The 27,943-nt window shown below is 33.5% G+C and overlaps 1 protein-coding gene across 3 annotated transcripts in view; it reads left to right on the top strand.

Moving 5' to 3' along the window:
* Positions 1-27,943, top strand: part of LOC149083349 (uncharacterized) — a 148,463-nt gene that overhangs the window by 30,469 nt on the left and 90,051 nt on the right. For all 3 annotated transcript variants that reach the window (XM_089236597.1, XM_089236598.1, XM_089236599.1), the window contains exons 7-13: positions 1,946-2,661; positions 9,017-9,073; positions 15,072-15,112; positions 15,288-15,840; positions 17,353-17,451; positions 19,019-19,038; positions 23,695-24,184. In XM_089236597.1, coding sequence (XP_089092723.1) covers positions 1,946-2,661; positions 9,017-9,073; positions 15,072-15,112; positions 15,288-15,840; positions 17,353-17,451; positions 19,019-19,038; positions 23,695-24,184 — 1,976 coding nt within the window. The remainder of the gene's footprint in view (positions 1-1,945; positions 2,662-9,016; positions 9,074-15,071; positions 15,113-15,287; positions 15,841-17,352; positions 17,452-19,018; positions 19,039-23,694; positions 24,185-27,943) is intronic.

The raw sequence follows: 27,943 nt of genomic DNA, 5'->3' as shown, positions 1-27,943 counted from the left end.
ATAAGCGGGATTTTGAAATTAACTTATTTAGCATGCATATATATAAAGTGCATTATTGAGATTGTTGCAGACAAAATAAGCCTACCCAGGAACTTAATTAAATTTTATATTAGAATGAATATATATTTTGTTGGTTGATATATGCCCTGAGGAGTTTTAAAAATTTATAGTGCATGATATATGCGTGCTGAACGTCCATAAATTTTTGCTTAATTTAATTCATTTCACTGGCATAGTTTGGGTTTATGCTAATAGTTTTCATTCTAAGTTGTCACCATATTTACAATTGATTTATAAAAAAGCTACTAATGCTCATAAATTTTGTCATCAACAAACATGCTTTTTCATATTCTCTCAACAGCTAGAGATTTTATGCTTTTCAAACAGTGCAAATTTCAGCTTCACACAACAGTTATTCTTTTATCACCGCCATATACCAAATATAGGAAAAGCAAAATTTCAATGATTTAAAAAGCATTGACTATGCAGTTTTCACAGAAATAGAGGAAAGAGAATTTTTTAAACAACAAAAAATTTCCTGCAGAATATCTTAGAAGCTATCTATTCTAGATCCGGGGAAGGGGGGGGGCATCCCTGATTCATTTAGAACCATGATAGAGCCGTCTATCAGTAGCAAATGTAATTATTTCAACCAAATTTTTAATTAGGGACCATTAAGTATTACGTCAGCAGAATTTTAGTCTATCTGGACCCTCGTCAGCAAAATTTCATCAGCTCTTCCCCTAGGAGTCCCCTATACACCCCCCCCCCTCCATGATAAAAAATATATTGTTGATGCAAAAAGATATTTTCAAAAAATTTAAGTATCGGAAGGAAATACTGTTGTTATAATTAATTTTTCTACTAATTTTAATAATGCCAATGCTGTTTGAAGGCTAAGAACTCAAAATTTCTTTTTACAAAATTCATTGTGATCCACCTTGTAACCCTTTTGTACCCCCCTTGATCTTGCATAAGCCTCTAATTGGGATTGGCCTCTCCGAAAATATACATAGAGTGGTAGGGTGAAAGCAGACACCCCCACCCCCTAAAATCACCATGCACACCCTCAGTGAACCATACCTCCCCCACTCGAACAGCTTCTATCCATTTATGTACGCGAGCCAAAATCACTCAAGGACAATGCATGTGACACACTGAGTGCAGGGTTTAAGCTAGATAAAAAATTCCTTTTTGCAAAAAAGTGAAAATGGGAAGGGGGGAAGCTTTAGCAAAATGCTACAATGCTAATAATTTATGGTTGGATGTCTTTTCATTTTGTACCTCCTGTATGCATTTTTGCAAAAGTGGCTACTACTTTCGCATTTTGTGCACAAATGCAACCATAGCTTAAACCCTGACTGAGTGGACACAAAACTGTTTAGCCAACCCCCCCCCCCCCCCCCCCCCCATAAGTGAAACAGGACATGGGGAAGATGTCTGTTGAGGTCTGAGATGTCTACTAAAAAGGAGCAGAAGACAACTTCATAAAACAAGTGAGTTCCATAGAAAAACTGGCTAAAAAAATCTCTCAAAGCAGCTCTCCTGTAAAATTTACCTTTTGTGACATGGTGCTCTTCATAGCCGGCATACAGACGTGTAGTAAAATGTTTCACATTCATTATCTTACTTGAATTAAGCAGTCACCTCTCCAAAAGATCAAATTTTCTGAGGAATAGAGGCTTTGCAAGAGAGATTTCACTGCATACATATGTTAATTTTTTTGTTTTGTTTCAAATGCTTGTAAATTTGAATCTACTTGATCTAAGACTCGTTATTTAAATCTGTGATGTTATGATGCTGATGCTATATCAAAAAATACAAAAGTGAAATTAATTATTAGCAGTCATGTTTAAAAAACACAGAAATCTCTGATATAAATTTTGATATTATTTATGGAATAAAAATGTGACAAAGATTAAAATGACATTTTTTCCCTTTCTAGATGGAAATACATACAGAAAATCATTAGACCAGGCTTTTTCGCCAGCTATGAGAACTATGATTTGAGTGATTTACTTGCCTTATCTTATCATTGGAGCTTATGTTCCGATTTTGAACACATAAGGGAAGATTGCAGTTTAAAAATTAGTGAGTTATTTGAGGTTTGGTGTCAGTTTAAAAATGTGTGTTCTGATGCATTAAACACAATACGTCCTTTTAAAGGAAGTCCCAAACATATAGCATATCCTTATACTAATCAGGTAGTTGAAGCTGCAGTTTTCAAATTTGGTGAATTTGTTATCGTTTCTGTTATGGACAGAGGCAGCTATTTGACTTGTTCACAAGTTTTCCCATTCAGTGAGTGTGTACGCAAAGTTTTACCTGCAGTGGAATCGGTTATTGAACCATCTTGTACAGTCATAACTGATTGCTCATTGTTAGAAGGTGTACAATTATCATCATCCAGATATCTTACTTATGCTGATGCAAGAATAACTGATCCAAAAAGTAAAGGATATCATGTCTTGAATGTGAAAAACTACATCAGAAGGCACATGCACAACATGTTTGAAAAGTTTTCACCATCCTCTGTCGATGAACATATTCTTTATTTGTACCTGAAAGAATTAGAGTGGAGAGAGAGGTATGGCCAAGAACCTGAACATGCATTTTGGAACATGCTATATGCCATTGCTCAGCAACCAACAGGAAAACCTGGTAAGCATACTTTTTAAATAGTCATTTTTTATATAAAGCATATAGCAGCATGTTTCTAAATATTTATATGCTATATGTAATATGATGAAAAATTATATTCAGTGGAATCTTGATAACTCAACATCTATTATTCCCTTTATTGGCACAATGCTAATCTCAATGCGGGGGAAATCTCTAACTCGACACATGTTTGGCTTAACTCTACTACGATTTTTGTCTCTTTACTACAACTGGTTTTTACAATTGCCCGTGCGTTATCAGTTCTAAGAATTTTTTGACATTGTTCATGGGTATTTCAACAATCCTTTGTTTCTTTGTTCTCTATGATGGGTCCCTTTTATGTGGTGAGGGGTTGCTTTAATGTTTGATACTTCTTGGCCGGCTTATTATTTTAATGCCATTTCCAGGAAAGGTCTTTCAGTCTTTTCATAGTTTAAAAAAAAGTGGGGATATTGTCAACATCCAATAAGGATGAAAATCGTATCTATTGGGAGTTTTGATATTGTCTGTTGCAAAAAATGTTTTTGGTGGAACTCAGTTTTACGATTTCTTGGAAAATGAGTAAAACATGGTTCGTACGGTCCTTGAAAACCTTGAAAAGTCCTTGAAAAAAAAAGTTAATTTTCAAGGCCTTGAAAGTCCTTGAAAATCCATAAGAGTCCTTGAAAAAGAAAGTTTTTTTAAGAATTCTGTGAGAGTCCTTGAAAAATTTGTGTTTTCCGAAATACTTTTCGTCACTTTTTTTTTTGTACTCTGTAAGTGATGTCCTTAAAAAAGTGTAAAGCACAGGGAAAAAGCCTTAGCAGCCAATAACCCTGGATAATTGGATTTAAACCACGTTTTCCCCCATTATTCTTAAGCCGGGTTTTCATAGGAGCAGGTTTTCTGTGCCACGTGCAAAGTGAATCGCCCAGCGTGACACGGCATCCACTCACCTAATAATAAGAAAACAAGTTCGACTGTTTTCCTAGAGAGCGCAACAAGCCTCACGGCAGTGTTTTACGTCAGGCGTGATTGGCCTACTGCTTCTGGAGGAGTCAAATGCGTTGTGCGCCACTCGTTTTACGGATCTTCTCTTCATTTTTGTTTTCTTTCACTTCCCTTCATCGAGCTCGATGCTTCCCTTCAAACCGGAGTATGCAGATGACAGAGTAGCTGATGCGCCACGGTAGGAATACACAAACGCATAGTTTGATTATGTAACACGTTTCTGTCGACGCGAAATGATCCAGTTCGGTTCATGCGGCACCAAAAACCTATGTGGGAATGTTTTTTCCCTTTTTATTCTCTGTGCATGTGGAACCGCTCGGCCCGACGCAATATGCAAATCGCGGGCGGCGTGCTCTCACCCTCACGGGAGCTCGGCTTTATACTGTAGGCTGGTTTTTTTCCGCGTCTATGTCGGGATTGTTTTTTTTCTCCCTGAGATTGCCGGTTGTTATTTGTCTGCCGTTTTATTTACTTATTTTTTTTTTTTTATGATCGTAAATGATCTTGTTTTTTTCCTTGCAACTTTTAGGGAATAAAAGCTAGAGTTCAAAATATGTACTTCCGATCATTGTTTTTTTTCTTCAGCTCAGTCGGCATGCTCTGGCCCCCCAACAACAAATACCTCCTTCTAGAGTAGAAGTCTTTCTGCTCTAGAAGGTATTGCAACAACCCACTTATAGAAAAACCCGGCTTTATGGTAGCATGTATCCTGTGATCGTACGTAGACGTATTTGGAGTCATTGGAAGTCATTAAACTTTTGTACTAGGTATTTTTTCTGGAGGACTTGAGAAATCAATATCTTAAAAAAAAAAGTTTCATAATTTTTGCCAAAATAATTTCAGCCTTTCGGTCCGTAAGTGAGCGAAGCTTCCTCTGATTACTGTCAACCATAGGCGGAGATTGACTTGGAAGTCTGGGGGGGGGGGGCACGAGGATGATGATGTCAATTCATAAATATATGCATATATATATATTAGATCAGTCAACTTCACATTCCCCCCGCCCGTATCTCCGCCCATGCTGTCAACAAAATATTTATTTAGGAGTGATGTGAAGCGCTTGTACAAGGTTCTTTGAAGAAAAAAAACAAAAAATGAGTAACAAGTGTGTGTATACTTTTAATTGTGTGGCTGAAAAATCCCTTCTATCAAGATTGGTTGCTGAGTGTACCAGACAAAAATGTCGCCAAATGCAAGCTGTACTTCAATGGGTGAATCGGCGCTGAAATCCATTGAGCTTATATTACTGGAGGGAGTATGACGCAGGGCCATAACTAGGATTTTTGTACTGTCTTGCCCCCCCCCCCCCAATTCGGAATTCGATAATTTTATAACGGTGTTCACCTAAAAATTGCCACCCGGGACAGTTGCCCCCCACGTTCTAGTACCGGCGCTGGTATGACATCAGTGGTCTACGTCATTCCTTGGAAGATCACATGATGCGTTGAATGTCGGCGTATCTCCGTTATTTTCTAATGGCATCCATAGTTGTTTAAAGGAGTTTAAAACAATAAATGAAAGAAATAATTTCAGTATCGATGATATGATTCCAAAATTAATGAAAGAGAGTTCCAGAATTAATAAAGAGATAGTTCCAGAATCAATGAAAGAAAAAATTACAGAATTAATGAAAGAAAAAATTACAGAATTAATGAAAGATAAATCCAAAATTAATGAGAGGTAATTCCAAACTTAATGAGAGGTAATTCCAAACTTAATGAAAGACAATTTCAGCATTGATAAAAGAGATAATTCCAAAATTAATAAAGCAATAATTCCAGAATTAATGAAATTTTAGAATCAATAAAAGAATTCAGCATTAATGAAAGAATTTCAGCATTAGCAAAATAAACAAATCCAGAATTGATGAAAGCAATTATTCCAAAAATAATGAAAGGAATAATTCCAGAATTGATGAAAAAAATTTTTTCAGCATTGATGAAATAAATTAATTCAGAATTAATGAAAGAAATAATTTAATCTTTTTCTATCTTTGGAAGAGTTCTTTTTTTTTAGTCTTTAAAAGAAAATTAACTGCAATATTTAGAGACGTTTCAATGAGGAAATTGACAGGCATGAACTGTGTTATTCAATGTGTCATATGTTTTGTATGATATATGTGTGTATGTGGCCTCCTTTATTCATTACGGATCATGTGAAATAAAGTAGGTAGAAATGTCATCTCTGAAAGTTTCAATCAAAATTAAATATGCGCCTGTTCATGTGAAAAATATGCATTTGTAAAAAAAGTCCTTGAATTTTTAAGTTTTACCTGCGCTTGTGCAGAATAGCCCTTGAATTTTTTTTCGTTGAAAGAGTACGAACCATGTAAAAGAAAAAGAGCTAAAGCATGGTTAGACGCTGAATATGTCATTTAGTTTTTATTGTGAGTATTGACAGCTGTGATTGCAATGGCTCCACGCGAACTTCATATTTTAACTTTGAAATCAAACACATAAGAAAATCAGACTTCAGCGAATGTACAAGAATCAACTCTTTTGTGGTTCAAATCTGCTTGATCTCACTCAACCCCATTATCAGGACCAATAATTCAAGAGAAAGCAAAGGATTTTGCAAAAAGTCTCAATCAAGGTGATTTTACTGCGAGTAGTGGATGGTTGACCCAATTTAAAGAGCGCCATGACATTGTTTTTAGGAAAGTTTGTGTAGAGAGCATATATGCATCTTAAAAAATCGGTGAAAATCAGAATAATGATATTCTCTAACCAATGAATCAAACCCCTAACTCACTTGAGTTTTTTAGAAAAAATCATTGATTTAAATCAAAAAATTTAAATTTTGTTTTTTCTTTACATAACTTCAATGATATTAAAGTAAAAGTGACCTGGTTTGGTATGTATGTTACTGATATGCGGTAAAGCTTGTGATTAAAAGAAGTATAGAAGATCTTTGTGTGCGAATATGGACTTGAACTTAATCCCTAGATACAGTGCAGAAAGAAAACTACTCTATTTCTAGATTTTGTGCATGGAAAAAATTACAGGAGATATTGAGAGTGAAACTAAGCACTTAGTTAAACTGCGCTAAGTATTTTCAGTGCATTACAAGGGTTTCCCTGATTAAAAACAGAGGAATTATTCTTTGTATAAAGCCTTGAATTCTATGCCCTGATTGTTTATTCAAAATAATAATAGATGTTGTACCAACATAAATATCATTGGGCTTTTGACTACGTTTCGTATTAAAATTTTGAGTTTGCTCGTTTTTCTACCAAAACCCATTAAATCTGCGAAAGAATACAAATGTGTAAACTATTTAGCAATATCATGCAAGTCAGAAACACGTCCATTAATTGTGCAAGAAACAATCTTGTCAATAAAATTTGCTTTATTTATTTGATGCTGAATGGCCCTTTGGTTGTGCACTGAGTGAATTGAAATGCCTGCACCATATGTGCGATACTTAGTTGCCACCACTCATTCACTTTAAGGAGGGGGTTCTCTATAAAAAAACAATGTTAATCCATGCCATGAAGTTAATTCGGGCTCAATGACCTTTCATATTATATAAACACAGATTTGGTGTTCATATTTTTTGCTGGTAGTTGGTTTGCAGTTTGCTCAAATTTAATTAAAGCATTAATGAATAATTTGGAGGAAAAAAGCAATTAGGTGATATGGAAATATGCATTCTTAATGTTAACAAGATTTGTTTCAGTAATAAGTATATTCAGTCATTTTAATCAAAAAATTTGATTTAAATAAAAAAAAATCATTTTTTTTTTATTTTTTAAGAAGAGTTATGATTTTTCTATACCATTCTCTCCCATTCGCCATACAGAATTTCATTGCTTTCAGAATATTCATGCAAATTTTCAAAAACCAGTGTTTCCTATTTTACAGCGTTTTGAAATCGGAACTGTAGTTATACTCACCTTGTGTATTGTAAATCATTGCCAATTAATCTTCATTAAACACATTTTATTTACCTACTTTTCACAGTTTTTGCAAAATTGTATCCTCTCGACCTACTTTTCTTACTTTTTGGTAAAATATTCTATTTTTGCGTAAATTCTCGATTTTGTTCTATTTTCTAGTGTTTGATTTTTGCTACTCTTTTAAATCCTATCAATAAAATTTGTGCAATTGATTTTAATTAAGCAGGGAATCATCTATATATTGCCAGATATTACAAATGTTGTAGATTGCAATTAATGATTCTGCCAAAGCAGAAATCTCATTATTTTTAATTAAGGTTATTTGGGGGGGGGGGGAAGGTTGACCAATTGGTTTATTAATTTTTCATTTGCTTAGTTTGAGTGTTCAACCAGCCAGTAGAGCATCAGTCATTAAAATCTTCTGTCTGGATGGTAAAAATAATTTTGTATTTACTACTTCATGGTCTTGGTCAGTAGCTAACATTAATCATTAAAAATTATAAGCCACATTTTTATATAGGGGAAACAACAGTTTGAATAACAAAGCTTTTGGATACATAGGCCTATTCTAGCTTTGGTGAGTCTGATGCTACTCAATTGCAATCAGTTGTCATCTGTATTTTTGAAGCATAAACAATATTTACAATGCTCAGCAAAGAATTGAAATGAAAGTGTTTCATTTGTAAAAAACGATTACACTGGTATTGAACAAAAATGTAACAAACAAAAAATGTAAACAAACCCCTTCAAAAAAAAAAGAAAAAAAAAAGGGCAGAGCAGTAAAAACATTCAGTTCACTTTGACTAATTGACGTTGGAAGTTGTAATTTACACATTTTGCACTGTGCTTTTGAAAGTGGTCTCGAATAAGCGTCATTCTTAAAAAACTTACATGTCTTCATAATTTGCTGTGCATTGTCGAAGGGAGTTGATGGACTGTAGACCCTGCAAGACTCCAAAAAAGAATGTAATTTATATTGTGAAAGAGAGAGAGACAAAAGAATTATATCTGGTTGCTAGTGCTTTGATTTGGCCAAAAATTGTTTTTGCAACCAAGTCATTTATGTCATTTTGCTTTGGTTCAGGTCAATCTTATAGGGTACTGAAATTATGCAATAAAAAAAATAATAAATTTTTTAAAATAAATTTTTAGGGATTTTTTAAAATTATTATATGATTATGTTGTCTGACCCATTCTACTTTTTAGTTATGCTTTTTCCTACTTTTTCTGATTTTTGAGTGGTAGCCCTGCTTCCTAATTAAGTATATTAAAAGTAACTGGAGAAAACACTTTTATTATATAGTTAACTAGAATATTAGCATATTTCCTCATTAATGCTGAAATGGAAGAAATGCCAGCAACAGCTAAAGCTGATAAAGAGGGGATACTGTGCAATAAGCTATGTATCATTTCATGTGTGTATTTTAAAGTTTGAATGGTAAACTAATTTTGCTTGTTGTTTGCTAGCTTATGTGTACAAAGACCAATCTTTGGAAGAAATGATTGATTTCTGCAGCAATATAAGTAAGTTATATTTGTCTGCCCAGAATATCGTACCTCTCTCAAAAAGCTTTCTGTTGTGAAGGAAGCTCATATTTTAAATGTTTTGTTTTTTACTCATGCTCTCTCTCTCTCTCTCATTGTCAATGATGTTAAGCTATTGCAGATTATGCTCGTCTTTCCAGTGTTATCTTAAACTAATCACCCATTTGTCTCAAAAATCATATAACACTTGTGTGCACCTGCTGTTATGTTGCTGAGTTAGACAGAAAATTAGAAAATCAGTTGCTGCTTAACCCAGCACTTTGAGTAGGGGTCCATTGTGCTCATATATTGTGGTATAATTCCCTCTGGTCTCCCATTTGTAAAAGTCTCTCTGTAGGGAGCAGGCAGACGTACAACACAACAATGTCATAACAAGAAAATTCAAGAATTTCCACGTTTACTTCAGAAAATGGAAGACAGATAGCAGCACGAACACAAAACAAGTCCAACTCGATGACATAAATATATTAAGGCCACACATACATTCATAACTCACACTCCGGCAAATGTGTACGAGGTGCATGTACAGTAGTAGTACAGTAGTGCCCCTCCCCCCATGTATTCGTGGTTTTTCCTTCCTTTATTTAAAACTTTTTTTTTGACAACTCAGCAATCGTCATTCACGTGTTTTGTTTACAAAATTTGAGTTGTGCTTGTTTAAGATGCCTCATTCTTCTAGTGCTACTGATAATGCTTTGAGAAGGTAAATAAAAGTGAAAACTTCACAAGAAAAATTGGATATATTGACTATGCTTGGCAAAAGTAAGTCAATACCTGCTGTGGTCTGCTATTACAGAATCAACGAATCTATGGTGAGATATATCAAGAGAAAGGAATCTGAAATATGTTCAGCTGTAGCTACACCCATGGCAGTCGAAACTTTGCAGCGCCTACAGGATCCATGTGTTTCCTCTTATAGAAAATTCTTTTTTTTGTGGGTACAAGACTGATACAAAAAGGTATTACAATTGATTTTAATATTTTAACACAAAAGGCGAAAAACGTTACTCTTCTGTAAGGAAAGGGCTGGTGAAACGTCTATTTCATCAGAATTTTATTCAAGTAAAGGTTGGTTCCATAGGTTTAAGAACCATTTCGAACCACGCAATGTAAAAATCATTAGCAATCAAGCTTCTGCCGACCAGGAGGCAACTAGAAAATTTCTAGACTTTGTAGAAAATTATTGAAGAGAAGGGTTATGTACTTCAGCTGGTGTTTAACGTTGACAAAACTGCACTATTTTGGAAGAAAATGCCACAAAGAAGTTAAGAAAAAAAAGAAAAGCGAGCTCCTCGTTTTTTAAGGTAAGTAGAGATAGACTTACTATGTAGTTTGGCAGAAATACGTATATGGGTAGCCCACCATAATTTTCAAATCTGCGAATCTGTGAGAATTTAAGGGAAGGATAAGCCAAAGCTACCAGTATTTTGGACGAACAATAAAAAGGCTTGGACTATGAAAACACTTTTCCTGAATTGGTTAAAACGGTGTTTTGTTCTGGAAGTCAGGAGTTATCTTGTTAGTGAATACGTGCTATTCAAATTTCTTTTGATGCTGGATTGACCGAGGAGGAATTAATGTTGATTGGTCCTGAAACTGAAGCTGTACCAGATGAAGAAGATCAAGATAAAGAAGTAGAAGACAAGTTGACCACAAGTAACATAGCGGAAAAGCTTCGTAAGCTCAAATCAACAATAGATTATTTTCATAACATAGATCCCTCTATTTTACGTTCTTCCCATGTAAAAAATTTAGTAGAGGAAGCCTTGTCAACGTACTCCAACATATTTGATGATATGAAGAAGAGAAGTAACAGCAAACAGAAAAATCACCACGTTCTTTCAGAAAACATCGCCAATAATTGTTGTACACTATTTTACATTCCCTTCTACCTCTGCGTCATCCTGTCCTTTCTCATGATGTTCAATAAACGAGATATACAAGAAAAAAATATGGTTTCGGTTATTCTCAGATTTCCATATTCGCTGTCTTCCCAGGAACGTAACCCCCGCGAATATGGGGGGGGGGGGCGACTGTAGTATTTCCTATACCCTTGATTTACTCACACTACTTAAACACAAATATTTATTACTATTCAAGTGCATAGCTAAATCCCGTAGCCGCAAATTACAAATACAAGGCCACAGACAAAATGCCTAGCAAGGTGGCCGAGACAAAGACTCCTATAACAAATATGGATATCATATATTACTGGCTAACTGTTGATCCTATAGGCATACTTCCATTTAGAAAAAGTATCGAAATAACATGTAGTACTCCGATATATGTCATTCATGTTGAAAGAGATTGCGTAGTTATGAAAATAAAAAATTAACTTTTTAATATAGGCACCCCTGTTCCAAAGATCCAATGTGGGGAGAAAAACTGCATAAATGAGGGAAAGAAGTGCTGTCCATTAGTTTATTTGGTTCTTTCCTACATTTTCTATGCTTTTTTTAATTCAAATAGCTTTGCAAATATTGCACTTAGAAATTAGGATTTTTTAAAATTATATATTTTTTTTTTTGGGCTTGGGAAACACAGAACAATAACTTTCTACTTAGGTTTTTATGACAGAATGTCAGTATAGAAAGTTAATTTTTTTAAAATAACTATACAAAACCCCATGCATTATGACTGACGTATCTGAAGTCTATACATTATTTAGATATTTTTTCTAATTGGAAGTATGTATCCCTCTAGGATCAACAATTCACTAGTAGTTTGCAACAAGGGAACTTGGCTATGCATTAGAGACTTTAATGAAAAATTCATTAGAGACTTTTACAGGTTAAAGGTAATATGCTTAAAAAATAATATGAATGCTTATAGATCCCTGTTGGATTTTCATAGTTGCCAACTGCTACGGATTGTCCATGGTTTTTACAGACGGCCGGAATAAACTACAGAGCTACAGAAGACACACTGAATACTATGGAAACCGGTTTAAAAAAAATCGGGTCTTTGAGTTTCTTGCTGTGTTTTACTTATTTTGATTATTATTTTTTAAAAATTGCATCTATCTTTACCATAACGATGAATTCATATATGCATATGAGAGAGTTCAAGTGAATTGTTCTGGTTTGTCTGTGCACGGAAGGCAATCTGTATGGCAGCATCTAAATCAACATCTTTAGCACAAAGCCTCCACGCAAAGCTTTGATGTCCCTGAAGTTGCCCATTTCACCTGTAGCAATTGGATATAGCAGCCCCACGTATGAGAAATACTTACCTTTTTTGCAGTATATCCAATGACTATAGGTCAAATGGATGACTTCAGTGACGTCACGAGCTTCGCACAGAGGCTTTCTGCTGTAGACGGTGTTGGTCTAAACTCGTCGCTCTACTCGATGCCCAAATATGCAAAGAACTGTTTTTCATCCAAACCACTCCACACTGTGGGCTAAAAACAGGCTTTTGAGTAGTTCAGCTCGGCAATTCTGGACCTGGCTTCATTTGCATAGTGCATAGTTCAGCGCGTGGAACTTGTGTAGGAAAGAATGTTTGGTCTTAGGAGCTCTGATATGAAGAATATGGGGATGGGGGTCTAGGGTTGCTGGACGTACATATATATACCCACTAGGGCATACACAGGTTGGTATTGCATTGAGTATTCATGAATTATTAAGAGACTCAGTGACCTTGGAAAGTTGCTTCGGGAGGCCTGAGCCTTCTAGGTTACAGTGCCAATGAGGTGTTGTATGTAATGAACTTTCAATTAAAATTTAAAAAAATTAAAATTAAATTTTTGAGTGATATTTTTTTTATTGTACTATGATTTTGTTGTCCTGGGGGGGGGGTACCCCCTCATGGGAAAGCTAAACATTCATCACTACTCACAAGTTTTAAGCCAATGTTGGCATGTCTGGATTTGTTTTTAACCTAATATCAGGCAAACAATCAGAATTCTAGCCTTTTGAACTTTGATAATGACCAGGTGACATTTCCAGGGATCTGATATGTGATAATATGCCCTAGCCAAAGTTTAAGATTGTGTTCAAAATCACTTTTGTTGTTTTTGAGCACTTGTTGTCTCGAAGCAAAATAATTGCCTTAATAAATAAAAATAAATAAATAAATAAATAGAAATAAATAAATAAATAAATAAAAATAAATAAATAAATAAAAATAAATAAATAAATAAAAATAAATAAATAAATAAAAATAAATAAATAAATAAATAGAAATAAATAAATAAATAAATAAAAATAAATAAATAAATAAAAATAAATAAATAAATAAAAATAAATAAATAAATAAATAAAAATAAATAAATAAATAATAAACAAAAGATATGTTAAGTAGTGGCTGTTTTACCCGGCAAAAAGGAACAGCCTTCAGAGTACAATTATATTTTTCTGTATAATTTCTCACAAGTCCTTGAAATAATCAGAAGATGAATCAATCTTCAGGACGTTACAAATTTTTTCACAGAAAACAGCTATTTACAGTTTTTTTACAAATAAGATTCTTGTATTGAGGATAAAGCAACAAAAACTCTAACTACTCTCTCTATTCCTCCCATTGTTTTTAAAGAGACATCAAATTTTCCAGAAATTCTACTATAGTACCACTCTGGTGGTGCTATCGTATGGAGGTCAATGAAGACCTTACAAGATCTTCTCAATCTTTCCATATGATTCGAGTGTTTATCATTACACTTTTGGTTTGGCAACAGGAGATTACTGTCCTGAAGCGTTCTCCAAAAATTGTGCTACTGTTATTTTTCGTAACAATATCATGCTATATGTTTCCCCAATATTGATGATGATTCCCATCTGGGAAATCATCCGGAGATGTTTGCTCGTTGAATTGTTCTGTGATCACAGTTTAAATCAATGGTCTGGCAGCTGTTTTGTTATGTGATATGCACCATGTGACACAAGGTTTAAGTCACAGAAATCACAGACTTTAATTTAGCACAAAATTAGGTAAATTAGTGCATAATAAAACCTGTATTTTATTGTGTGCTAGAACTGATTTCTCATGAGATTAATTTGTAAATTTAGAATGCAGTAATTAGACTTGAGGCATCAAGTTATTTTATTGGCTGTTTTATTCTTTTTGTTGCTGACGGCAGAATGGAGAAGAACTCGTGTTCTCTAGTGTAGAGATCCATAAATATGCTAGGGCCATGCATACGCATGCACGACGTGTTCTTTCATGTAAGATTTGTTAGAAATTCTGCATGTATACAAGGTGCATGTACGGTCAAGTTGTTGTTTTGAGCCTTGGATCTCAATCTTTTTGAAGTTGGGAAACACTAAACTCTAAATTTTTTTTTTTTTTGCTCTTGAACACTTACAATACAACATAAGCTTTACAGGACGGTTGAGTTCACCTCAGACCTCCATGTTAAAAAATGCATATAACATATTTATATGGTGTATAATCTGTGGATCATACATTAAATAACTTTCTGGATTTGTTAGTGCTGCTTACATATGGCTACATTTTATTTGCAGTTTTTTCTTTTCTTCGGAGGAGTTAAAATAGAAATAAATATTTTGAAACTATCAATTTCTAAGTAACTTTTTGAAAATCAATAGATGCCATGTAGATATGAGTAGAAAAAATCTGCATTTTTTGTACAAAAACATGTGAAACAACCCATGCATTTCCTTAATATTTCATTATTAATGAATGATATTTGTATTGATAGATTATACCCATTTTTGCTCAAAGTAGTGAAATTTGCATTTGCAGATTGTACACTACCATGGTAATGTAGTAAAATAATCATAGTACATGAACTTGGACGACAAGTACAATACTGACGACAGCCTTTCAGCCTGAAAAATAATTTTTTTTTGATGAAAAAATTAGGGAAACCAAGAAAAACTTATTTGAAAAAAAAATTACGACAAAACTTGATGAAAATTTTTCTCCAATTTGAATATTTCAATGTTTTTTCTTATTTTAAAGTTTAATACACTTTTATGGGAAATTTTCTTAAAATGAATATTCTGTGTTTCAGATAACTATAATCTTGCTGATTGCAACCTGATGGAATATAAGGTACATATTTCCTTTCTTGTTAGTTTTGTTTTATCAAAATGAGTAACAGTTTTTCAATGCACAACTTTTTTTATGAATAAGATTCATTTCATTTCATATACTGTGTTTTTGGGTTCTCTATGCAATGATTCAAATAATCATATTTATTTTTTCTGCATTCTCTGACTAAATAAAGGTTGAAAATGACATCTTAGTGCAAGCAAATAAGAATAAAAGAGTGTCTCAAAAAGAAATTGTTCCACCTGTTATTACTTTGGATGCTGATTCAGAAGTTGTTTTGCCTGATCAGTGTGAGAATAGTAATCGTTCAGAAAAACAAAATTTGTCTATACAGAAGAAAAAAAATAAAACAGATCCTGTATCGGAACAGTCCCATAAAACTAATATGTCTTTTGAACAAAATAAGGATTTTGGTTCTTCACATGAGCAAAAAACTGTTATTTGTTCAGACCAGAAAAAGACAAACGAAAATAATGAAACATTCAATAATGATGTGGAAATGACCTGTATAAAAGAAAACCACATTGAGAAAGAGATTCTGATAAATTTGGGCATTGATGATGAACTTGATAGTTGTGAGGCAGATCCTTGCTCATCAGACTTGAAAGACTCGGAACCTCGGGATAATCTGATGGATAAAACAAAAATATTTGTGGAAGAAGATATTGATGTCTCAAAAGCTGATAGTCATCCTGAAACCGTAACCGATGAGAAAGTGACTGATGAAGGTATATCTATATATTTTTAACTTATTTTCTTTGATACAGTAACCGCCCATTATTTTCTCTCTATTTAATATGTACATCTTATAAGTATGAGCAATTATTAATCCCTATTTTTATTTGCAAACCATTAATGTTAAAAACGTTGTTTAGTGCATTCATCTTGAGGACATAAAGCGAAAGAAAGATTGGTTCCAGCCAAGAGATGAAGAGACTTACATTTTTCGATCTATGTAGTCAAGGTTCATACAGGCCAGGGAAAACCTGGAAAAGTCTGGGAAACAAAGTTTTACTAAAAAAGTCAGGAAAATCAGGGAAAATGGCCCATTTTTGTTTTAAAACCGGGAAATTTCAGACAACGACCTAGAAAATCGTTACGATTGTCCTCTGATTGAAAAAAAAAGATTGATAAAAATAAATAAAGAAAGAAAAAAAAAATTTCCCTCGGAAAAGAAAGGGAATTCCAATAGCATCGTAAATATTGATAATCCATAAAATATCGCAATGTATCGCAAAAAACTATAGATACTGCTGAGGAAGAACGAGGATTTTGTAAGGCCACGTGGAAAAGCGTATTGCTGCGACCTTAACGTAACTCTTTCTAGTGTTTCCAGAAACATCATAACTAGGCGTTGCAGAAAGCCATGGTTACAAAAAGCTCAGTTGCAATAATTTCGTAAGTTGACTGCAGTTAGGAACAGCGGATGATTCGTGTGTATATTTTGATTTCCACGTGGGTATTTTTATTTGAAAAAAACGAGTTGTATGTAATAAAACTTGTGTGGGCAGATAAAAACCTGAATCGTCAGTAGGCTGATTGGATCAAAAGGGTCAAAAATAACCTGCATAAAGCATTGTCAGCTTTGCGGCAAAACTCTCAACTTGAGCACCATGGGCAGATAATTTATTCAGAATCATGCCAAGCATGTGAAATCAGAAGAGTTCAGTGAACAACCCCTGATTGCTAAATTTCTCAGTTGTAGTGCTTATGCGAGTGCAAGCAAACTGTAAAGAATTTTGATGCAGTGAAACCAACTACATCTTTGACACTAATTATGTCACAAAGGAAGCAACAGTAAAGGTTTAAATCTTGTAGGCATTGAAATTGCAGAAAAGGGAAATCTTTCATTTCTTAATTGTGCTCCATTTTTCTTTTCCATCAGGCGTATTTGAAAAGCATAAATGCATGTAAAAAAACTATGATTATGATGTCATTATGATGTTGTAATAAATTGACATTATTAATTTTGTAATTAATATATTTTATAATATAATTAATTTTTGTAAATTTTTATTAATTTATATCAATTTTTTTATTTAAAAAAACTTGGAATTTTTTAAAAATTTGACTAGAAAACCTGGAAAAGTCAGGGAAATTTTTTTTACGAAAATGAGCATGAACCCTGATATAGTGATGGATTTCTAATGCTCTTATTTTTATGTTATTTTGTAAATTGAATATTTGTTTTTATTTAGTAAATTGATTTTTTTTATTCTGCCTTTTACTTGTTCCTCTAGAGTCTGATGACAGGGAAAAAGAAAATTCTGCTGTATCTGATAAAGAACCTGATCACTTTGAATCCAATGTCACTCATCTGTTAGAGAATTCTTTGGGAGGTGAGTGAATATTCAAAGCCCAGTTGTTTCATCTTTATATAGTGGCAGAAATTTTGTTGTAAGATAAATGAAAAGATATTTAGAGTGGTTGGCTTGATATATCCAAGGATTATATGTCACTCTCCACTATCCATACGGAGGTTTTTAAGAGCTGGCTGATGTGAAGATATATTTAGGATATCGAAAAATTCTACTGCCCTTGCGGGGAATCGAACCCACGTCCTTTAATAAGGAAGAGATATCTCAATCTTTCCTTGGAGCTCATGTGCACTGAATGGAACCATATATGGACAGTCCTGTTCAGTGCACACAAGCTCCAAGGAAAGATTGAGATATTTGTTGCTTTTGTAGTCTAGTGGTCTAGGGCGTTCTCCCGACAAGAGAAAGTGGGTTTGATTCCCCACAAGTGCGGCAGAATTTTCGGTCTTCCCTAAATATATCTTTGCACCAGCCAGCTGTTAAAGGGTTTGATAAAACCGATAAAAATTAAATAAATCTCAACATATCAATCACACTTCTCATATAGGTGCAGTAAAGTCTGATGTAAATGTTTCTGTTCTCTTGAAAACAACATTCTGGTTGCTAAAATTGCTATATAGATATACAAATACAAAGCCACAACAGGCAAAATGCCCAACAAGGTTGCTAAGAAAAAGATGTCCATAACAAATATGGCTGTCATATATTTCTAAAATACAGCAGCCCAATTAAAAATGTAATTATAAAAACTAAAAACTATATATACAATGCCCATAAAGAATATTTATGGTACTTCTTTGGAACTTTGGAAGCATCATCTGCGAACAAAATGCTTTCTATAGCACTTCCACAACCAGAATACTTTCCCAATCTCACCCTATGAGAATTTTTCCATTATTCCCAGACGTTGAATTTTCTCAAGAAGCAACTTCTTGAGTACAAAAATGCAGCAATGGAGAGACACTGGAGGTAGTGGCAAAACTTACACAATCTCACTTTATATCTTTGTATGGACCCTAGCAAAAATACATAGTTGCATAGGGTAGTTACTTCTGGAAGAAACATGTCATGAAGAGGTATAATCTGTGTACTCATTTTTTAATATAAGAAGTTCTGAAATTTTTCAAACACAGTAGCATATGTAACTGACAAAATACTAAACAATATCTATATTTTCTCTAAAGATGGAGAAAAGAGCCTTTTTTAAATCTTTCTAATAATAAATGAAATCATAATATACACATGCACTTCATGGAGTGATCATCCCCCTATTCTGAACTCTATAACACTATAAATATCTTCAGTAATTTCCCCCTTCCCCTTTCTCCTATATTTGAGGAGCCTGTATCCGCCTCGTAAACATTTGTCTAGACAATTTCTACCAAATTGGTACATGGCTATATGTGTATACATATGCGTGTCCCCGAAGTAGTTATATTGTCACAGTAATGCTTGTGTTTTGTATTATAAAGGTGCTGCCATTTGTCTTTCATATGTATAAGAATACACTGTAAATATTGCAATTTCAAATATTACAATCTTTTAAATGTCAAACATATTTTCTGATACATTATACGTTTCATTTCAGACAAAACTGAGGATTGTAATGTGAGTTATTTTATATATATTATCTTTTTTCTGTCATGATGATGATGCTCATTAATTTATCTCTTCCATATAATATTCAATATTTATCATTATTTCATCACTCATTTGATATTAATCCTTTTGGGGGGGGGGGGGCACAGCTGAAATCACAAATCCCCCTTCAAAATGCTATATATTTTTTAATGAAAAAGTCTTTCTTCTGATTTTCAACAGGTGTAAAGTAAGGGGCATAGAGAAAAGTGTTCCAAATCACAAAATCATATTTACAGAATATCTAGGCTTGTAAATGCTAAAATTACAGGCTTTTAAAAAGGTGAGATATCTTGTCAATGCCGCTTAAAGGGCAAAGTCATTGGTTTCAAATTCACAATACTTGCTTTAATTTCCTTTCAATCGATTTCTGAAGCTGAAGGATTGGGACCCGGTCAAATACTACTTTATCACACATCAGCTCTGGTCACATCGCCATACAGCAATTTCCAACTCAAGGAATTGGGTGGGAATCGAAGGCGTAATCTATTGGTCATCGTCCCAGACTCAGTAGGTAAAGAACTTGTTTGTGATGTTCTTCCCCTGGATTGAACTTGTCTACCCTGATGGTAACCTTCACGGTGGAAAATGAGCATTTTGCCACAGGTGCTGTGGCAAAATGCTGTTGGAGTAGAAGTTAAAATCAGGTCAAATAGAAATGTCAATCGGCTGGAGTATGAAAGTACAATGTCAGCAATGTTCCATCTAACTCTTATTTTATATTTGCAGACTTGTTACTCTGCATGATATGTTAATTTTGTAAAATACCATTATACAGGGTGCATAGATAACAGGGCACATGACATTTTACAGGTGAACCATTGTTCTTAGAGTCATACTTTCAACTACAGGAGTGGAAAATCTGCTATAATTGCTACTAACTGCTACAATTTTCGAGGTCTGCTACATTCTGCTACAATTTTAACAATTTTCCCCTCATTTGCTACATACTGTTACAAAAATGCCAAAATTCTTCAATTCTGCGCCATCTTGCACCATAAAACAAAATTTTCCCTTAGGAAACTTTGAAGTTGCATCACGATAGAAACTGACTTTTCGACGACGCCATTTGCCCTCCTCACAATTTTATTTCTTGGGGGGCCGTAAATGGAATTAGCTTGAGGCTCTCCCCAGGATTTCACACCTAAGCTTCCGACAACGTATAAAATGGGGGTAAAACTAAGAGAATTACAGCTTATCCACAGAATAACAACAAAATCACAAAAACCCTTCAATTGCTGTTTCCAGCTATTTTTTCAAAAAACAAAAAGATGATTCCTTTGATTTATTTTCACAAAAAATTCAATCTGAGTAAATCTGTTTTCACTCCCTATTTTTAACTGATTTGTGTGATTGCTCCATGTATTTTATTTTCCAGCATCTTTAACAGATTTTCAGTCTCTCGTTTTACTTCCAAGTTTTCTATTATTCATTTACTATTTTTCTTGTAATGTCATTTCCTTTTACACTATTCACCAGCATGTCTAGTGTTCAATGGAAAATGGTTTCCAGCTGCACATTAATTAAAATTACTTTGTCTGTACCATGGCCATGTTTGGTTTGAAAGGTATTTGATGAAAGATTCCAGCAAAGCTTATTTAGACAGACAAGCAAAGGTCAACAAAAATTCACAAAACTTTTCTTTGGATATGTGGTAGACACTCTGATAAGGAAAATGATATGGTAACAAGCTAGCAACCCTCACAGATAGTGACCATTTTTGTTTCATCATTATCATATTCTGCATACCAAGGCTAATTGTATTGGGATCTACAGTTTATAGTCAATTCCAAAACAGATGCAGTTCCAGAGGATGGTAATCGCCCCTTCCAAGATCTGAATACTATGAGAAACATTGGTCTGTATCATAAAATACGAGATGATCTGACAAACCTATGAAATAAATTTCCCTGGACCTATCCTTTTTTTTACAGTCATCCCACGCAGACTACAGTACTTTTAGATAGAGCAATTATACAGACAGCCAGGGGCTTCTACATCTAAGAATGTGGTTTGCCTTGGTCATATCTGAGTGTTGTTCCAGCTAGATGAAATGAATCAGAAATTACAAGGGTTTCTGAAAATTATTCCATCCAAAACAATCAGTTTGAAATTTCCAGAAAAGATTTTCATTTTCATTCCCATTTTTGATTTGGAAGATAGATCGCAACACTTGAACACATAACAAGTACAACACTTACATGAATTATCTCTTCATTCCTTTGAAACCAACCATGACCATGGTCTAGACCAGTGTTTCCCAAAGTGGGCAGTATCGCTTCCTGGTGGGCAATGGAATGATTCAAGGGGGCGATAGAACCTACTGATTTAACATAGGATCCTATGGGTTTACTTGAGTCAGGGGGTGATGAGAGGAAAAAATTTCTGATGAAGGAGGCGATGGAACCAAAAGTTTGGGAGACTATGGTCTAGACCAGTGATTCCCAACGTGGGCTTTAACGCCCCCCTGGGGGGGCGGTGGAATGTTCCAGGGGGGTGGTAGAAGCTACGAGTATAACATAGGATTCTATGGGTTAGATTGCATTGAAGGGCGATGGGAGGAAAAAATTTCTGATGAAGGGGACGATGAGACAAAAAAAGGTTGGGGAAACTATGGTCTGACGAAGTATAATTTTAATTAATGTTCATCTTTCTTTCAAACCGAGCACAACTCAGGTCTATCACCATCTATGGGTGATTTACTACCCAGTGAGTTGCGCCGGAAGCGTAACTGTGTACCTAACAGTCTGATTTTTTGATTTTTAATGTTGTTTGATTTTTCAGTGCTCCCATATATATTTCAGAAGTGAAGTGAGTGATGTGTTATGATTGAATTACAATTTGTACTGTTTGTAGGTCTGTTGCTCCCTGTGGGGAGACTTTTTAAAGGAGAGATCGGCTCATATTTGCGTCTCGAAGTTTGGAACCACAGAAAACCAACTTCAGCCGTTCACCACTGTGGTGGCGGTGGGGTTTGAACCCGGGACCTCGTGACCACCACAGCAGCAATTAATACTCATCTGAAAACAATTTTCCATTAAACACTAAACATTTCAGTGAATGGCGTAAAAGGAAATGGCATATCAAGAGAATGAATAGTTGAAAATAAATAATAGAAAACTTAAAAGTAAAACAAGAGACTGAAAATCTGTCAAAGATGCTGGAAAATAAAATACACGGAGCAATCACAAATCAGTTAAAAATTAAGTGTGAAAAAAATGTACTCGGATTGAATTTTTTGTGAAAATAGAATCATTTTATTAAATTTCTAATAGTTTAAACATTATTTTATAGTTTTGATTTCTGTAGTATAAATTAAAAATAATTTAATTCTAGTTTAAATTACTATAGTTTAAGTTAAAAATAATTTAAGTCCACTTTTTAATCACACTATTAAATTTCTGAGAATTTCTAATAAATCTTCTATGAATGATTCAGCAAAAGAAGTTATCTCAAAGTATGTTGAATCAAATTGAGATAATATAATCAAGAGCAAACTCAAAAAGAAACACATCATTTTAAATAAGAAATGGGTAAATTCTGGTAAAAGACGCAAGGTCACACATTCAAAAATGCTTGAAACTGAAGAGATCAAAAGCATTAATTCGACTTGCATCAGCCACAAAAGCAAGAAAAGTACTTTTTTAATGAGTGTTTCAAGCCTGTCCTTTAGTGATTTTTTTAATTAGTGATTACCAAGTCTACAAGCTAAATCTACGAACACTCAGTTTCAAATTATGTTTGAAATCTGAAACACGCCATGTGTTAAAATGTCTGTATATTAAAAGCCTCTCATTTGTTGATATTGTAAAGAATGGAAAAATATAATTATATATCAAGAAGTCTCTCAAAATTTTTTTATGATTTAAAAATATATAATTATTTTTTCTTGATGAATGACACCCCTCTCTTCTGCGCTGAAATAACACTGTTTCTTGAAGTAAAATGTAATCCTGGGTATGCTACTGCGTATATGTATGTAAAAACTGTGCATTTTATTTACTGCCAAAATTTTAAAGTGCTACAAAACTGATAAATGCGGCTGCAAAAATCAAATTTTAATTTTCCACTCCTGCAATTAGAAAACATTAATTATCCAAATAATGTGTAGTACTCAGTTATGTTATTCACGTCCAAATTAAACAAAAACTGTTTCATGAAGTGTGCCATATCTGACTGGGCATCTTACATTTTATTTTCAATTTTTTTTTAGTTGATTTAATATAAAGCCCTTTAATTTTTGCTTGGTGCCATTGCCAGTCTCCAATCAACAGCATTTTCCTGCGATTCTCTCGCTTGATTCACCATTTTTTAGTCATGCTACTTTTTTTTTCTCATTAAAATCAGCTCTCTTCCTTTTGTTACTGCAACTCATCACAACAGTTAAAGAAATACATGGCCAGCTGGCCCGTTTTCTAGCAGTATAATGCAGGCTAGGTTAATCAAGTTTTTACTGTATCAACTTCTAAAACAGTGAAGAAGTTTGAATTATTTTTGGATTTGATAAATTGACTTCAGATGTTTTTAGTGTTATAGGTAAATATTTGTATGCTTTATATGAAACTTGTGTGAAGAACTTTTGTTTTTATTTTTATTGTTCCTAAAATCCTTTATTTTTTTTCATAGGCTCTGTCAGTACATTCTTCACAAGATGATTCTGTGCAGTCACTGAAAATTATTAGTTCTCACACTGCAATCCCCATGAAGAGTGATTCATTGCATGATACTTCAATTTTGAGTTGCACACCAAAATTGTTACTATCTACTACTAAAAACCCTGCTTTACCAAATTCAAATGAGATTATTGTTGATATTTCAAAGCCGGACATAACTGTGCTTGACTCTAAAAATGAGACTGGGTCGGAAGAAAATAGTGCCAATGATGATGTTTGTAAGGAAGTGGATGTAGAAATAATTTCTGATATGACTCAAATTCATAATGTTCATGAAGGATCTGTACCTGTACCAGACACTGACATCTCTTCTTCTGTCATTTACATGGTTGAAGGCTATGATAACCTTACGATCACAAAATTACTATCCATAAGAACATGGCCTACATTTCTTGTGTTCAAGAATGCACCTTGCTTGAATGAACTTGGAATTTCTTTAAGTAGTATGAATTTTATTTTATAATTTCTGCTGTAGTATAAATAAGCATATATAAATATTATATGGCCAATGTTCAAAGTTTCCGAACTTCAGACATTGACCCTAACATATGCAGGTATATTATGCCTAAATAGAAAATGCTTATATAAAATGAATTTTAAAAAAACCTAGGATGAGTCACAAAAATTTAGCAATATTATAATAGCATATCAGTAATAGTGCAATATAATTTTGTAATATGTAAAAATTCATAACTATGAATTCTTTCATTAAAAATATGGTTTATATTTTTTAAGAGTCAACTGTAACTGTCGAATGTGCATACACTGATACCTCTGCTAACGGTGTTTTGGCTAACAAAGATTTTTTTCATGGTTTTTCCGACTCTGCTAAAAAATGCTTTAGTGTATGTGGATGCACTCACATAACACAGTAATGGTGTGAGCTGAATTTTTGTGATAAACATCATCCGAACTACTGTCTTTTAAGCCTTAATTTATGTGTCTGCCTTAGAGTAATTTTTCCTCTTGTAGCTCCCATTTCTCTTTCAGAAAGCTATTGAGCCATCTATGTAAAATGAATGAATACATTAACAGAATTTTTTTTTGTAAAAATTTATTCAATATTTTTATATTATATAGTAGTTCTTAGGATCAAATTGAACAGTTGGACATTCCAGGACCTTATCTTTTTGGTCTGCACATATGAAACCTGGAATTAATTGATCACTCGCTTAGCATACAGGATTCCTATGGTGCTTAAAAATTTATTAATTTTCATTTCTCTTTTTAAGGTCCCTTAAAACTCCTCAAAATCCTCCTAGTTGTTTCTAAAAAAATTCATTACTTTTCCCCCACCTTGGAGTACTTTCTGTTGAGGTTAATGAACGGTAGATGATGAGTTAGTATAGTACTTGATGCTGAAAGAAGTTCCCTGAAAAAAGGGGGAAAAATAAAAGAGGTGTCACACGGGGGAAATTCTTTATAGGGATTTCAAGGCTACTCTGTAGTGGGTGGAAACAGCTTTGCCGACGACTGGAGCAGCTAAAACTTTACAACGCCTGATTGGTCAAACTCTAGTGGACTCACTCGTGTCCAATATGCAGAGAAAAACTGTAAAAGAAGATTGTGATGTCCTGTCAAAGAAATCGACGATTAAATTAAAATAAAAAAGGTGTTAGTAGCTAAGTTCTAAATATCATTCCAGTGGTGGGAACTCTGCGACTTAGGCACTAAAATTAGCATCCTGTTCCGATAGTGTATTTTGTATATTTTTCTGCACTGAATAGTATTTGTTTGTGAATGTATGTAGCCTATTAAATATTTGTGTGTGTGTGTGTGTGTGTGTGTGTGTGTACACTTGGAAACTTGAATATACTTTTATACCTGCTTTGTATGTATCAGTGTCGCCAATGATGTGCTCAGCTGCCTCAAATTCCCAGTATTTTGGAAAAGGGCACCAAAACATTTTCTTCCAGCGTGCCATTAAAGGATTCTTTCCGAGAGCATGTTTTATTTCTTCATACTTCAGCAACATTCCCCTTCTATCGTCCACAGTCGTGCTCAGAATTATCTCAAAATGTAATTTTTAAGAGTAATTTCACTCTTTAAAATTTTCAGGGGTATTTTTGAAAAAAGAGTGGTATTTTATTATAAAATTATAACATCCCATCTCCCTCCTTTAAAGAGTTGTTGGAAGTCCGGAAAGATTTACAAATTTAAAGGGGAAGACACAAGTTTTTTTTAATGTTCCCGTAATCGATTTCATCCTCGAATATTGGATTGGGATAACCACGGCCCCTTATTTCAATTTTATTGCCCCTCATCAGGCTTTTCATTGCAAAACCCTGATAATATCCTTGGTCATGCAACTGAAGACGGTTTAGTCTACCAACTTTAAAGTGAAAATGTGAGATGGTTTCTGTTTTCAAAAAATAAAAAAGTCTTCACTACAAGCAGCAGAAATGACTAAGGTCAGTTGTCATTGCATCGAATCCAGACGTTTCATGAAAACATTTTTTATTCCTTGAGTGAAAGAGCTAGTCTGCCAAATTAGGAATGCTAATTTGTTAACTTCACCAAATAATGTTAAATTGCCAATGCTGCAGAATAACGCATGCTAAATTGCCAAACATCGTGTTGATTCTCCTGAATTTTTGCATTAATTTCTTTTTGAGTATAACTAACAAGAGGCCAGCAGGAATCATGCCCATAAAATTGAAAAAATTAATTTTAAAGAATTTTTTGTTTACGTGTTTATTTTCACCGAAAGGTGAATACAGAGTTGCTGCAAATATGAATAATTTTGTATAGGAAATCTTTTTCAGCTTTGGCTTTTTTATTTCGAATAATTTAGAGACAATGAATATCACTTAGAATTTTCATAATTTATGTGATTCTGTTATGAATACTTTTAACCAAAATGTTAATCAAATGTTATATTTTACTTTTGATAAAAACTCGAAGGTTTTTAAACAATTTGGTAACAACAGGAAAGTATGGACTATCTGTATGTGTATTGATTACTTTATGACTAAATAAAAAAAAATTATATATATAATCAAAGTTATAATTTCTAAACTGTTGTACAATCAGAAATGCAACGAATATTTGGCCGCTATTGCGTATTCGGCCCTTTTGTCAAATATTCGGTTTGGTTCCTTTTTTTCAAATAATGCTTAGGTATTCGGCCAGATATCTGTGTAAATCCAAGCGCAACTATTTTTAAAAACTATATTAACTGAAATTGTTCACATAAATTAAAAATTTGCTGATAATATTTTATTATTTGATGTAAAAAATGAATTTGTATACCTCTTTCTGCAAGAGAGGCTATGTCAGGATGAATTTCTAGGATAAAGAAAACCTGAAACTGGAAATAGAAAATAAGGATGAAGGATTTATCCAAACAAGAAACATATTAATCTACTGAAAGAGGCAAAAGGGGCAAAGAACATTTAAAGAGGGAGTTTTTTTATCTAAGTTAATGTTAAAATTTCTCATTTAATTCAAAGTTGGAGAGAAAAAATTATGATTTTTGTATCAGCAAATTTAATTTGAAAAAATTCTAAAGGAAGTCACTTAGACTTAGTTTTATTTGACCAAGTTGTTGAACAATAAATTTTCAAAACAGAAGTTTTTAATATTTTGTTTTTCTCTATTCTTTCTTTGATAATTTAATGGCAATTTTGATATTGATCAGCTGGAGTGCATTGAGAACGTGTACCACTTGATATCGATTATGTTGAACCTATGGATCAAGGTGTATTATTCAAAATCTGAATCTTTTTATAGTCAAAGTACAAATTACAATGCGTTAATGAAAGCATATTGCATTAATAGCATAAGAATGACAAGCAAAATTTTAAAACAGTTCCGTAACCAATAATCATGAATTGTTGCCCTTAAATAAGGCTTTAAGCATGGTCAAGAAATTCTGCAGTGATGTTGATTCCAGAACGATAGCTAAGATCAATTAATAAAATTATAAATAATTAAAATTTGTGAAAGTTTTGTAACTGAGATAAAATTTTTAATAATTTATAACTATTACCCCTTAGGTAAGGTTAGAGATATATTCATGCAAGAACATACAAAAAAAAAAAGAAACAAAACAAACATTTATAATTACACTGCAGTGATTATAAAGATCAACTTCAGTATGTATGTATACATACTGAAGCTGATCTTTACAATAACTTTTTGGAATATATAATAATAAAAAAGATCTATATCAATGCCTATAATGCCCTTATTGCATCACT

The sequence above is a fragment of the Pholcus phalangioides genome, unplaced genomic scaffold (genome assembly GCF_987345545.1).
Source record: "Pholcus phalangioides strain wild (caught in Gottingen) unplaced genomic scaffold, Ppha-v1.0 ptg000009l_1, whole genome shotgun sequence".
Taxonomy (NCBI): domain Eukaryota; kingdom Metazoa; phylum Arthropoda; class Arachnida; order Araneae; family Pholcidae; genus Pholcus; species Pholcus phalangioides.
Note: the sequence above shows the minus strand (reverse complement) of the source record. Positions and strands in the feature narration are given on the sequence as shown.